This window comes from Coffea arabica, chromosome 5e (assembly GCF_036785885.1).
Source record: "Coffea arabica cultivar ET-39 chromosome 5e, Coffea Arabica ET-39 HiFi, whole genome shotgun sequence".
In the NCBI taxonomy this organism is placed as follows: Eukaryota; Viridiplantae; Streptophyta; class Magnoliopsida; order Gentianales; family Rubiaceae; genus Coffea; species Coffea arabica.
Genome location: NC_092318.1, coordinates 3,305,432 through 3,321,052, shown reverse-complemented (window position 1 = coordinate 3,321,052; position 15,621 = coordinate 3,305,432). Strand labels below are relative to the sequence as shown.

General features: G+C 36.4%; 1 protein-coding gene across 1 annotated transcript; it reads left to right on the top strand.

The window, feature by feature from the left end:
- The first annotated feature begins 11,060 nt into the window (after nucleotides 1-11,060).
- LOC140006824 (uncharacterized) lies at nucleotides 11,061-12,851 on the top strand. The gene is made up of 3 exons (XM_072049481.1): nucleotides 11,061-11,219; nucleotides 11,301-12,549; nucleotides 12,670-12,851. The coding sequence occupies exons 1-3, from the start codon at nucleotides 11,061-11,063 to the stop codon at nucleotides 12,849-12,851; spliced, it is 1,590 nt and encodes a 529-aa protein (XP_071905582.1).
- Nucleotides 12,852-15,621: the final 2,770 nt, after the last annotated feature.

Sequence of the window (15,621 nt, the reverse complement as noted above, 5' to 3'; positions counted from 1 at the left end):
GGGTTCGGGCTTTGGACTTTGGATCTGGGCTTTGGGCTCAATTAATAGTTATTGAATTTTAACGAAAAAAAAAAACTAAAACGTGATGTTTATGAAAAAGAAATAGTAATATAATAAAAGATGGGACAGAAATTAGCACAGATAGGAAGTAAGACAAAAGATTCGTTGTAAAATTTTTACATGTTATAATTTGACGAGACGTTTGGTTTGTGGGTTTCTTGCTAAAGTATGAGTGCTAAAATTAATCATAGTAGTACTAATTATTTAGTTAATGTTAATCAAAATCAGTTAACCCAGGATTTTTTACTGGTGTTTTCAGGAGAAAAGACAAATTCAAAAAATTTTGAATTTTCAGTGAAATATGGTGAAATATATGGTGAACTTCATATATTTCACCACTGATTTCATGAATATATGGTGAAATATATTTCATGAATATGAAAAGATGGGCCCACTGCCAGAAGTTCACCATATTTTCAGTGAAATATATGCAGTGGCAGAGCCAGAAAAAATTTTCAGTGGGGGCAAAAATAATTCTAAAATTTTTTATCTATTCTTTTTTAGTCTTTTAAGGAAAAAAATATTCACCAACAAGTACAAATAATGCATATATTTCATGAAAAACATCAAAAGACAAATTCAAAATTATTAATGTAATAATAAGTGCAAACTAAACCATTTACAATTGCTCGTGACAAGTTTTCATATTTTGATAATGGTTTACAACCTTTCATTTTGAATTTCACAAAATATATTTTTCTTAATATAAGTAACTAAACAATTATTCATCCAAGTGTCTTCCATTCTATTTTATAACCGATTCTTCACTATATTCATCATTGAAAAAACCCTCTCTACGGTAGTTATAACAACATGTAAAATCAAACACAACTTTAAAAGCATTTAAACCAATAGATACACAAAACTCCAGGGGGTACACTTGAAATTACATCAAATTTTTATAGGTATTATAGAAATTTAAGGGGACGGTGGGGACCTATAAATCAATAGATACACAAAACTCTAGGAGTACAATTGAAATTACATCAAATTTTTATAACTATCATGGAAATTTAAGGGGGCAGTGGGACCCGCACCCCTAGTAAAAATCCGCCAATGACTTCTACTTCCTTTTCTGTTTATCCATTTTCATCTTGTTAAATTTGTTTTATAATTTCTTCAATTTACAAAAATATTCAATACTACATATTAAAAAAAACACTTCTCGTATTTTCTTTAAACATATTAAAGAATTTGAAATGCTCTCATGATCATTTATGCACTCCACTCACACTTAATTATAATATGTCAATTTCAGTTGGATTCTTCTTTCTAACTTTCACCTATTACGCTAACAAGAGGGAATGTATTATTTCAATGTTTCCAAAATTTAGATAAAATAAAGTTAATTTTCGGTTAGAAGATACTATATACCAGAATTAGAACAACAGATTAAGACCACCAAAAATCTCAATCATGAGCAAATAAATTTAGACAATCACTCAACTTCTTATATTAATATTCGATTGTAACATTTCCAACAACTAAATTAAGAAATTTTTCCTGTGCTAATTTACTAATGCAAAGTGTGTTTTTCCCCCCTCAGTTTGGTAGCTGCCTTGTTATTTACAAACTAGCAAGGGCACAGATGAAATAATTGTGTTAACGGACATTTCTTTTAGGAAATTTGGTTGTTGCTTTTTAAGTATGGTCGATTAATTGTTCAATTACAACTACTGAAGGTTACGTGGGATAGATCTTTGATTGAAAGCTGCTACAGATCGGCAGACAAGCAAGCATTCAGCATATCGTGGACCTGGATTCCACAGAGTCCATGGTGTTTTCACATCGGTATTCAACCCATAGTCACATATTGGAGGCATTGGATTTGATCTTGGCAGCTTCTTCCTCGCTTCTTCTACCTTAAAGCTGCGAGAGAGAACTCTCTTTTGATTGAAGTAGATAAAGCTGGTGAGAGAGAGATTATTATGTCCCTTTAATTTTGGTTCTGATGCTTCAATTACAGTTGAAGAAAAAAGCCTTTTGATTCCGGCTTGACTTATTGCTAAAATGACCGCAAGTCTTAAAACTATATACTTTTAATTGTTTAAAGGCCAATTAGATATAGCATTTAGATCAAGGGCCAAAACTTAACAACGATGATTAGTTTCGGGGCTTTATAGGTTTTTAGCTCTTATTATTTAGATTATCACAAGTACAAGAAATTAAATTTACAGCAAATATGGAATAAAAGTAGTAGAACTAAGGATAGAGAGCTCCTAGGGTCGTGGAATTCCTAACTATTCTTGCAAGTGAAATTATTAGTTAAATGATTATTATTACCTTAACTAGTTATGACATAATTTTCAAATATACGTGATACACGCTTTTGCAAGTATACCAACCATATTTATAACTACTCCACGTCTACTAATATGAAATGAAACTAACTATAGATTCATTAGGTTCTATGAAATTATATGAAGTAAGCCACCAAGTCACAAAGGTGCAATCCTACATTAGTAAGTTAACTCCCCAAATTTAACAATTTCATGCACTAGTATTGAATCACAATGTTCATTGATTAAACAACATCTTTAGATAATCACAATTAATGACCAATTAGTTATGATTGTTATAACAAAGGTACTAAATAACTCACTCAAGAAATAAGCTCAAATGGCCATCAGAAACTCACCTAACAATCATATAAGGCTATTCACACCCTAGGTTTACAAACTAGATAAACATGAAAGACAAGAAAACAAGATCCATACTTATACAATAACTAAACATAGAAATCAATACAAGAAATAAACTGAGAGAAGAGATGTTACCCTTATCACTTGAATTCCAAACTCTCCATCTTTATTCTCAACTTCATATACGTCCAGCTATATACAATGATTGGATGAGAGTAACTATGCTAAACTATATTCCACTAATGAACTAAAAATTTTTAGTGAAAGATTACATTTTGTGTAGTTTCTCTAGCCTTCAAAGTTACCAAAATAAGCTCATAAGAAGCCTATTTATAAAATATTGAAACTCACAAACAACTTTTTAAAGTCGATGCAAATCGCTCCTTGAAATTGCCAAAAGTTGATTCTGCAAGTTTCCATGATTTCTTGGGCAATTCCCACCGAATTTTGTTCAGAAAAGTGGTCCAAAAATTTGTGTAAATAGGCTGCAAGTTAGAGTAAGTTATATAGCAAAAATATGAAAATGAGGCATGGAAAACATGGGCTAGGTTACATTTTAGGCTGTGATTTGTCCTACCCTGCAAGTTTGCACTTTTCTAATAATTGTGGAAATTGCTTTGTTTCTATACTAATTTGAACTTCAAATTTCTTGATGCAAAAAGACGAACTAACTCTTGTAGAAAATAAGAAATTGTAGATAATTGAATTTGCTTTCCAATGCATGAAGAATCATGTCAATTAGATCTTTGTAGACTGAGAAATGATAGAAATATCCTTAACTAGTCAGTACCTCATTCCAGATTTTGACAGTAAAAATGCACTTCTGTATTTCAGAATTTTGACCATGAAAACATATAAACTGGATTTTTATGTTTCATAAGAAATGCAACCCTTTTTCTTGTCTTCAAAATGGTTCAATAATTATCTCAATTCAATACTTGTAACTCATGTTATAGCTGAAATATCAGAAGGTGTCAGAGCAACCAATCTTTTCTGCTTTTGATCTTATTTGCATTTTACACTTTAAACAATTTGCACTTCATGTTTACTTTAAATCATTAATAATCTTGCAAATATCATCTTACTTTACTTCATTTGACGATTAAACTATTAACGTCTATAAAAACATGAAGTTTAAACCACTTAAAACTGTAGAAATGCAATTTTCACACTTAAACCACAAAATTCAACATTCACTAGAACCCTAGTTATTTAACTATTAAAAAAACTAAAATACACCAAAAATTAAGTAATCAAACACACTAAAAAGATGCCAAATTAACACTTATCATTGAACTAGTGAGTTTTAATGAGAATTCGGAAGGCATTCAATTGTTGCCTAAGATGGGGTTAGGTTTGGGCCGTAAGAAATTGGTACCACAACTTTAGGTAGCTCAAAGCTAGCTTTGCTCCTCTGACTATGGGCATGATATCTAGGACTAGATTTTAACCAAATCTGGGAAACTAGCATGCTGTTGGATTGAAAAATAAAGATGATCTATGGTTGGGAGGAGCTGGCGTAAGTTGTGGATCAACTTTATTTTGGTTCCACAGCGAGCTTCCTATATTGTTGAAGACGATTTTGAGTGAGAAAGGTGTAGATTTGGTATAGTGAGATCGAAAATATACATGCTAAAGCGATTATGGATCAGATCAATTTTCCTGGGGTTTGGGTCATTGTCACAAGGGTTGACATCTGAAATCATTACTTTAAAAAGATGAATGTGGTTTTAGAATATAGATGCCTTAATCTTGGTAGATCATTTTAATTGTCCTTAAAATGTCTGGGAAGTTATTAAAATCTCTATTTGGAATTTGTTTCAAGTATTTTAGTGAGCTGTTTGACGTAGAAAGTGTCTTTAAAGTTACCAACTTAAGGGAGTAACAGAATTTCTCTCTCCAAGAACATATTTGAAATCTTTCAAAGGATACTGGTGTACTGCAAATTAGGACTGTCGCTGTATAGCATTCTTGCTAAATGGTGTATGGCAAACCAAACATCATATGCATGCCCCTGCAGTTGATACCAGAGTAAGGTGTAGCACTATGTCTCACGTACAAGGTCAATTTCAACAGGGCATACCTTATCAGATGCCTCACTGCCAAGGTTGTCTGAAAGATTTGGCAGTTTTTCCCGAAATAATTGAGCCTCCATCAAACACCTGAGCTTAATTATTATTTCGTATCCTGTCAAACAAGTACATTTCTGTCCAAAATAAACAAATTCAGCAAACAAACATAAGCAATTGAATTGAAGTACTGATGGACTCAAGGGTTAGTAACACTTTGCCCCTCGAGCTTTCAGCTTTGGGGGTAGTAACAATTTACCATCCTTAAAAATATACACTTCACTCCCTACGGAGACTAGTCAACCTTGAAAAAATTAACTCCATGAAAGAAAATGTGAGTGTTATGACAACATTGCCTTTTTGTTGTTGACATTATTTGTGATTCACAATTGTTACCCTTTTCGGCCAAAAAAATTGAAGTTTGATTTAATGTCTACTTTCCGAATCTAAATTCAATGAATAACAGCCCTTTTTAACAATTTTGATTAAGGATTTATTATTTGACCAATTTGATAAGCAAAAAAGATGAATAATATTCTGTTAACAGTTTACATAGACTAATATAATAAAAACTATTTTTTAAAGTATAACAAGTTTAACATTACGCTTTAGTTTTCAAAAGTTTGTTTACTCAATTTATTGTTGTTACTGTGTTATTTACCTGTATTGTTTGATTTAAAGTCTAATCAATTGAACAAACCTGTGTAATAATAAAATTCTACTCACAAAATATACAATCAAGTACAATGGTAAGTAGGGTCGTCGTCTTAGGGATTAGGAAAATTTCATTTCTTTTCAAGTAAGAAATAATTGGGGGAGTTTGGAAATTTGAAATTAAAATAAATAATCAACTTAATAATCAACTTTACCCCCTTAACGTTCGGTGTCACTATCAATTTCACCCTTAACGTTATCTTTTAGTCACTTTACCCCCAAGACTAACGGTTAAACTTAACAGAGTTTGTTAATTAAAGTAAAAAGACAAGTTTAGCCATTAAAGTTACTATCACTTTACCCCCATAAACTATAACCTCATTATCAATTTACCCCATAGAGTTATTTTTTAGGCAATTTATCCCATCATTAAACCAATTTAGCAAGTTGAAAAACTTTAGAAGAAAATACGCTCCTTTTTATATAATAAAAAAATTAGAGTGGCTCTTCTTCTCTTTAGTATAAAACAAAATCAAAGTATTAATCTCTTTCTATTTTGCAATCTTACTAATATTTTAAAAAGATAGAAAGATCGGGAGGGGAAGGGAGGGGGGAGAGAGATAGAGAGAGAGAGCTCAATTCTTTTTTTAAAAAATATAAATAAGAAAGAATTAAATACTTTTATTATTTAAAATTATTTTACTTTATTGTTTACTACCAGATTTCAATCCTAATCCCAATAACCTTAAATTAATACAATAATGTTAGATTTTTTTATTTTTTTTCTTTGCAAAATCTAATTTTCTGTCTCCTTCTTTCCTATCTCTTTTTCTTTTCCTAGTATTAATAAGTGTGAAAAAAGAAATTTGAAAACTCTTTTATTTTTATATTTTTGGATCTCTTAAAGTGAAAAAAAAGAAGAATAATCATTTCAACTTTTTTATTTTTAATTATATATATAAGGGTAAATATATTTAAATTTTTTTATCATACTAGTTAGATTAACGATGAAGTAAAATGCTTAGAAAATAATATTAGGAATGAAAGTGATTATATCACTATAATTTAAAGGAATGAAGTAGTAATAACAATGTAATAATGCTATAAAATAAAAGGGTATTTTTGTCCAAAATTTCTTAACATGTTGAGTTGAATTACTTATAGGGGTGAAGTGACTAAAAGATAACGTTAAGGGGTAAACTGATAGTAGCGATATAGTTGAAGGGGGTAAAGTGATAATAACCCTAAAATTCTACTCACAAAATATACAATCAAGTACAATGGTAAGTAGGGTCGTCTTCTCAAGGATTAGGAAAATTTCATTCCTTTTCAAGTGAGAAATAATTGGGGGAGTTTGGAAATTTGAAATTAAAATAAATAATCAACTTAAATAAAAATAGTGAAACAGAAGAGAATTAAAATTTAATCAATAATATGTAGCTCTAGCCAATGAGAAAACTTTAGAAGTGGTTCATACAACTACTCGTTGATGCAATAATTAATTCATTTATTCTTTAACAAATAGGCTATAACTGCCAAATAAGTGATGACAACCAGATTTTCTGTACCATGTTGATAGTTAAGCTATGCCGATTAACTATTTCTATAATCAAGAAATAACCAAAATTGTTTGATCCGGACTGGACCGGTAGAGACCATGAACCAAATTTCTTTCCGAGTTGGTTTGTAGTACAAAACCGCAAAAACCAATCAAAAGCGTCAAAAATTGGTTAAACCAGTGACCTGATTCGATTGGTGACCCGATTCTCAAACTTTTCTTTCTTGTTTTTTCCAAACATAATTTAAGTTACTTAAATTGTAACACTTTTATTTATTAATAGAAGTATGCAAACGCTACCCACTTAGTGTAAATACTAAAATCACTCATTTTTATAAATGATCTCTAAATCAAGATGTTTCATCCCCATCACCTTTATCATTTTAGCATTAGTGATTCCAACTTGCATTAATTTCTTTTAATTTAGTTTTTCAAATCGTTATGAAAAATGGACATATTTTAGTCATGAATTTACATTTTTTATATATAATTATTAGGTGTATATTTGATTACAAGTCTAATATTTTTGGAACATTTTGTATGATTGGCCGAATATAACCAAGAACTTAATTTCAATATTTCTGAAACTTATAAAAATGTAAAACAATTATGATATCATGCTGACATCAGCGCATTTTTGAAAACGGTCCAATCGATATGACCAGTTGACCCCTGATCCAGTAGTTTAGCCAAGTCGATCGATCTGAGTTTAACAACATTGGAAATAACGCTACAAAAGAAGAGAGAGGGCGGCTACTTGTTTCTGTTTTGTGCCGAGACTAATAATAATCTCCCAAAACAAAGATGTCCCTATTAAAAGTCAAAGAAGCAACTTCTCTTGTCTCACGTTTCGGCCTTTCCAAACTACTACTACTATCCTAATTTTCCTAAGAAAAGGATATTCCTTAAATTAACAAAAGATAAGTTAAATTGTTTCCTAATACAAATCGGAAAGATGAAAGACCAATCATCTCGGAATAAGAAACATGGTTCGAAGGACTTCGACTTGAACTAGGAAACTGCAACGCATACGAATTTGGATCTCTCTGGACTTGAGGGCTAGACTTAGGTGCGCCCACTGATAGGTTGCAATTTTACTATTTATTTTATTATTAATTTCCCCTATTACCTGACTTGATGTAGATTAATTGCTGGATTTTACTCACTTTTCGTAATTTGCACTTATTTCAGGGAGTAGATCAAAAATATCACAATCACTTTGACAGTCATCGGGAAAGAAATAAAATAGAAGGCTTGCAAAGGCATTTTTGAAAAAAGGTACACAAGCCCTCTTCGGTCATTTTGGTCAAAGCATTTTTTTTTCCCTGGAGCCGCCGCAAGGAGCACGAGGATATAGAGGAAAATTGCGCAGCAGAAAGGGGAGCTGGAGCTTAGCATTAGACTTCTCCTTTTTAGGCTTTTGATTAGAAAAACTCCTGCGGGCATGGCAGGAGCAAAGAAAACTTAGCTTAGTTTTTGGTTGACTTTTCCTGGCTAGCTATATAGTAGCTTTATCTTTTGGCATGTCAGGCGCAATTAGGGCCTTTAACTTAGCTTTTCTTTTGGGACTTTCTCCAATGGATTTAATGTTGAGATTTTAATTAATAGTTGGACCATTTGCTGATAAATGTTGTGCGTAATTCCTTTTTCTTAGATTAGTTAACCTGAAATTGGAGGAGTTTGTGGTTTAGAAGCTAATCGAAGTGATGTTTATTGGATCTTGATCACCCATGCTTGATATATGTTTTCTTGGTATTTTGGCAATATGATAGACGGAGCAATGACCATTGTCAGATATTGGTACTTGTTTGCTGTTCTCATGCTTGAGGGCAAGCATGGTTTAGGTGTGAGAGGAATTGATAGGTTGCGATTTTATCATTTATTTTATTATTAATTTCCTCTATTACCTGACCTGGTGTGGATTAATTATTAGATTCTATTCACTTTTCGTAATTTACATTTATTTCAGAAAGTAGAACAAAAATATCACAATCAAGGCCAATTTGACAGTCATCGGAAAAGAATTCAAATAGCAGGCAATCAAGGGCAATCTTGGAACAAGAAAATGCAAGACCTTTTTGGTAATTTTGACTAAAGACAGCAACTAAAAAAGGGAAAAGAAAGCAAACCTGGGGCTGGAGAGTCGTCGAGGGGTTCCTTCCTCTTGGGAGGGAAGCCGCCGCACATCCAAGAGAAGCAGAGGATAAAAACCAAACAAATAGGAGAGGAAGGGGACGTTCTGGCTGGTCCCCTTAGTTTTCCATTTTGTTTTAGTTTTAGCTTAAGACTTTGACTTTTCTTTCCTTGGAATTGGTAGTAGCTTCTTTTACCCCTTGTATGTCAGACGAAGGAAAGGTCATCAATTACTTCTTGTGGCTTACTATCTATTCAATACTTGGACGATTTGAATTCTCCAAATCTCAAAAAGGACGATGACCGCTGCTCTCCCTTCAATTGTGCGTGGGTTTTCCACCTCAAGTATGAACTAATTTTCCCACTCTAATCAAGAACAAGAAAAAACGGAGGCTTTGGTTCGCCTAAAATTGTGAGATCGATTTAATTTTACTTTTTTCTTTTATTTATTGGTATTCGCATATTCCCTAGTTACAGTGCTTATGGTTATTTAATTAATTGATTACCTTGGATTCAGATAATTAGTTAATTTGATAATCTATTGTCAATTGGGACGTTAAATCCGTAATTGTTTAATTATCTCAAAATAGTGACAACTGGCATGATTGGGTTTGTGTCGGGGGAATACGCTGGCTAATCTAAAATAACCCTGGTAGTGCGTTATTTGGTTAGAATAGGGCTCCTCTAATACGTAAGGCAATTGGGGAATTAAATTCTACGGGCGTACCTAAGATTATTTCTCAATTAGAGCAGTGATTAACGGGCGTACCTTGATCACTGACACAGTAAGGAGGGGTTGACTGTCATCGCTTGTTTGGTAGTTATAACCTATTTATTGATAAATAATTGAAATTGCCTTTGCTTCAATGATCAATTAGGTGCACCATTGCTGAAGTTATTTCTTGGCTAGAGACTTAGTTATCATTCATTTGGTTTTAGTAACTTGTTATTTAATTTTTAATAGTTTCTTAGATTTTATTTGCATTTATTTGATTGTCACTTTCTACACAAAAATACCCCCTGGTTACTGTGGATTCGAAAAGAAACAATTACACCCAATCCCTGTGGATTCGACCCTACTTACCACTATCTACAGAAATTAACTTTAGTTAAGCAGGTTTTTATTATTGCACAGGCTGACACCCTGTCAATTTTTGGCGCTGTTGCCGGGGACTAGAGTTATTATTTGTTCCTTTTTAAATTCATTTTTTGTTCTAATTTTTTGGTATTTTTTCTAGTGTATGCCTCTGTCTTCCCGTACAGGTGATTTGGTTTTTGACCCTAAAGTAGAGAAGATCGCGCGTAGAACGAGAAAGGAAACCAGACAGCTCAGAGAGGAGCACTCCAGTGCTGCATCTCAGAGACCTGAGCCAGAAGTTGAAGCAACAGATTCGTTTGGTGACACTTCAAGTGACTCTGACCAGGAGGAAGGAACCATGGCTAATGCACGAACATTAAGGGAGTTGGCTGCTCCTAGCTTAAATCAGCAGCCTTTGTGCATTACTTTTCCAAATTTAGATGATAGCACTTCATTTGAATTAAAATCCGGCCTAATTCATCTTTTACCTTCTTTTCATGGTTTACCAGGTGAGGAGCCGTATAAGCATCTGCAGGAGTTTGATGTTGTGTGCAATAGTATGAAACCCCCGGGAATCACCGAAAAGCAAATAAAAATGCGGGTATTCCCTTTCTCATTGAAAGACTCTGCAAAGGACTGGCTGTACTACCTGCCACCAGGTAGCATTACCACGTGGGACCAGTTGAAGAAAAAATTTCTAGAAAAATATTTTCCTGCGTCCAGGGCTGCGAGTCTGAGGAAAGAAATTTGCGGGATCAAGCAGCACCCAGGGGAGTCGCTTTATGAGTACTGGGAGCGGTTCAAGAAGCTGTGCAACAAATGCCCCTAACACCAGATAAGTGAGCAGTTGCTCATACAGTATTTTTATGAGGGGCTTCAGAGATAGGAGCATAATTGATGCTGCAAGTGGGGGGGCACTAGTGAACAAAATCCCTCGGGAAGCAAGGGAGTTAATAGAGGGGATGACAGAGAATTCGCAGCAATTTGGTACAAGGGAAGATGTTCCAATACGCCAGGTGAATGAGGTAGAGACATTCTCTATCTAGTAGCAGCTAACTGAGTTGACCTCGTTTGTTAGGCAACTGGCTGTAGGAAATGCATCGCAGGCCAAGGTATGCGGGATTTGCACTGGTATGGGTCATTCTACAGACATGTGCCCAGCGATTCAGGAAGAAAATGCAAAACAAGTGAATATGGCTGGTCACGCGCCCGCGCCAAGAAGGCCTTATGACCCGTACTCGAATACGTATAATCCCAGCTGGAAGGACCACCCGAATTTCAGTTATGGAGGAAATAGGCAGCCCAACTTTGCACCGAACAGGCAGTCAAATTTCGTGCCAAATAAGCAACCAGGGTACCAGCAGCAATACCAACCCCAACCACCTCCGTCCCCAAGCTCTGGTCTATCTTTGGAGGAGATGATGAAACAACTGATAGCAACCATTACGCAAAATCAGCAAAGGACGGACTCCGAAATGCAGGACATAAGAAATCAAATGAGTCAAATGGCCACAAAAATCAACCGTTTGGAGTCCCAAGTAAATGGAAGATTGCCATCCCAACCTGAACTGAACCTGAAGAACGTAAGTGCAATGGCTTTAAGGAGCGGGAAGGAAATTCAAGGGCCCGAGCTCGTGACTCCAAAGGATAAGGACGAAGAGAAGATTGAGAAAGAACTTCTGGCGGAGATTACAAGCACCAAAAATCCAGTGGTACTCCCTGACCCGATCATAGACGTTAAAACTGACCCCCCTCCATTTCCTTGCAGGTTGGAGAAACCAAAGAAGCAGGACAAAGAGAAGGAGATCCTAGAGGTGTTTCGCAAGGTAGAGATCAATATTCCCTTATTAGATGCCATCAAACAAGTGCCGAAATATACAAAATTTTTGAGGAACCTATGTGTCAACCGAAAGCGGCTGAGGAGAGACGAAAGGATCATTGTTGGGGAGAATGTGTCAGCAGTTCTCCAAAGGAAGCTTCCACCAAAATGTGGGGATCCAGGTAGGTTTACTGTTCCATGTAAGATAGGTAATACTCTAATTAGGAATACCCTACTGGACTTAGGAGCATCGATCAACGTAATGTCTAAATCTATGTATGCTTCTCTGAATCTCAGTCCATTAAAAGAAACCGAAGTAATAATTCAATTAGCTGACCGAACAAATGCATACCCTGATGGGTTGATAGAAGATGTGCTGGTTAAAGAAGATGTGCTGGTTAAAGTTAATGAATTGATATTCCCGACTGACTTTTATGTACTTGACATGGATGATGATCATTCCCCTGACCCCTCACCTTTGCTACTAGGTAGACCCTTTTTTAGCACAGCACAGACAAAAATTGACGTTAATAAGGGTACATTGTCCATGAAATTTGATGGAGAACTAGTCCACTTTAATATTTTTGATACAATGGAACATCCTGTTAACTCTCACCCTGTGTTTGCTATTCATGCTATTAATCCCTCTGTGCAAGAATTTTCTGAGTTTGCTTGTAGGGATAAATTCAAATTTACTGAGAACAAGTGTAAGGGGATGAAAGCACTGTATGAGGTGAAAAGGAGTAGAAAATTAAGAAAGGAGGCTGCCCTCAAAGGCTATTTGGATCCTGGAGGAGGGCTACCGATTTCCAGGAAAATTGAGTTACACCCAGATTGAAGAGTGGTGTTCAATGTCTAGCCAAAGACGTTAAAGAAAGGCGCTCATTGGGAGGCAATCGAATTATTTTTTTTAATTGTTTGTTTTGCTTTCGTGTCATAGTTTAAACATGTTTCCCTTGAATTTGACTGATTTCGGGTTTCAATTTTCGTTTTTGATGATTTGTAGGTGTCCTTCTGTCATGACGCGCCCGCGTCATGACGTTTGGAGAGCTCACGGTCAGAATTGTCAGAAGGGGTTCCTGCCCTCATGACGTGCCTGCGTCATGACGTATAGAGAGCTCATGGTCAGAATCGTCAAAAGGGATTCCTGCCCTCATGACGTGCCCGCGTCAAGTAACCTGAAGAGCTCCAGATTCCGTGCCTTCATAACGTGCCCGTGTCATGTTCACGGGAAAGCCTCGCCGCCACACCCCAAGTCTGCAGCCTTCCTCGCTCTCTCCACCACCAGCTCATCTCTCCCCTGTTGCCGCCCAAGCCGCCAACTCCGCCACCCAATCTCACGCGCGGCGAGCCAACCAGCACCCCGCGTCTCCCTCCAGCTCGCTCCCACCTCTGCAGCAGCCCTAGCTCCACCTGGCGCAATCCCCTCTCTCTCCCAGCTCCAGCGCGCCACCGCCGCCTCTCGTCCAGCCCACGGGCGACCATCGCCGCGCACCAACGGCTCCTTCCCTAGCCCGTCCGCCGCTTCCTCCACCTCGCCACGACCGCCGCTCTCCCTCTCCACTCGGTCTCCACAGTCGCACGCAACCCACCGCGTTTGTGCACGCCACCCACAGTCCCTCTGTCCGCCGCCGCTGCTCACTGCTCGCGCCTCACTTGCGCGTCGCACCCCACCTGCTACTGTCCCCTTTCATTTGGTTGTCGTCTACGGTGGAAGTAATTGGAACTTGCCTCCCCAATCTCTTAATCACTAATTGGTGCTGCCTGGGCTGCTCAATAGTTGATGTTGTTGACGGTTGGAGTTTATTTTTTCAATTGGTGAATTCCACCAGTGGTACTGGTTGGACAATTTTCGCTTGGAATTGTTACTTCTTTTGGGTTGGGTGAAGTTGTGCAATTAATTGGCTAACTGGAGCCATTTGTTGGGATTTTGGGTGAGCTGAAATACTGTTATTGCTTGAATTGTTGGGACTATAGTGGCGCAATTTCTGGGTTGTTTGTTGAATCGGAAGGGCATTGTGACCCCTGCATCGCTTCTTGAAGTTGGTTAGCTAATTTTGGTTTACCGGGTGTGTTTAGTCTCTTGATTTCACTTGCCTTCTGTAGTCGTTTCAATTGAAGTCATTTGTTGCCTTTGTTGGAGCATCTGTTGCGAGTGTGGCATTGTATAGCTTCTACTGTTGGCTGATGCATTGGGGGCCATAGGTAGCGTTTACTCTGCTCTGTTATAGCTATTTCATTGATTTTGGACTACGTTTTGCACCAGTGGTACTGGTTGGGGTATTTTGACTAGCATTTGTTATTTCCAATTGGTTGGCTACCTAATTGTAATCGTGTGGTTATTCTCCAATTTCTATACTGCTATTACTGGAATTGCTGCTTTTGAGTTGAGAAATTAACTGTCTACTTGGAGGCTTTGTTGAGATTTTGGGTGGACAGAGTTTTGCATTTGCTGGTTGAATTGAGTATGATGTCTCAGAACTTGGGCGCGTACTTCCACCACATTGGTTTCCTCCATCGTCCCCACCTACCTCGTGGCCACCCAAAAAGGGAAGTTTCGTTGTCCTCTTCACTTTAATCTTCACTTTAATTGCTTTAATTCCTCCATTGAGGACAATGTAGGATCTAGGTGTGGGGGGGACAACTGTGCTAGTTTGTATACCTTTTAGTTTTTAGATTTTTTTTCCTTTATTTTTAGTTTGTTATTTGCCCACCTCTCGTTCATTTTCTTCCTTTTTTTTTAGTGATTAGCTCGTATGCGCATGTCAAGGTTTGATGTTGGATTATTGCCTCTAATTCTACTTTTGCCAAGTTTTTAAAATAAAAATGTATCGGGTTAATGTGGTTGGGTCCAAGATATCTCCTTGGTGAATATCGGACTGCTTGACTCTTTTGATTTCTTTGTTAACTTTTCTAGGCATAGGGAATAACTGTTGGCATTTTAATGTGAATTGGTCCAATATTGACTCTAGTTCTCCATGTTTGGCAATAATGAGGCGAGCCGCTCCTATGCTTGGTTGTTAGTGTTGTTATTTTGCGTTTTTGCGTTGTTTGGCTGTGAATAATCTTGACTGTACTCCGCTATTAGTTACTACTGAGTAACCTGAAATCTGCACCTAAAAAGTGTCGATTCTCACCTCAAAAGGTAGTACTTTTTATGAGTACGTGGTCGTATAGCGGTAGGAGCTGAGTAACCGGCCTCCTTCATCTAAAAATGTTGGAGTTCGCGTCAAAAGGCTCCAACGGCTAGAGACTAAGTCTTTTGTGTTATTGTTATTATTATTGAAAAAAAAACAGAAAAAAAAACACAGAAAAGTGCAGGTTGTGTAGTGTGTTAGAGGTCAGCTTGCCAATTTATGGATTTAATATGGAGGTTTTGGTTGCTATTTGGATTGTTTGCTGATAAGTGTTACACGCCATTCCTTTTTCTTAGATTAGCTAATTTGGAGATTGAAGGAGTTTGTAGTTTAGAGGTTAACTGGGGGGATGCTTCTCGGATTTTAATTACTAGTGCTCGATATATGGTTTTTCTTGATATCTTGGCAACTTGGTAGATAGAGCAATGACCATTACCAAATTTTGGTGTTCGTGTATTTCTCTTATGCTTG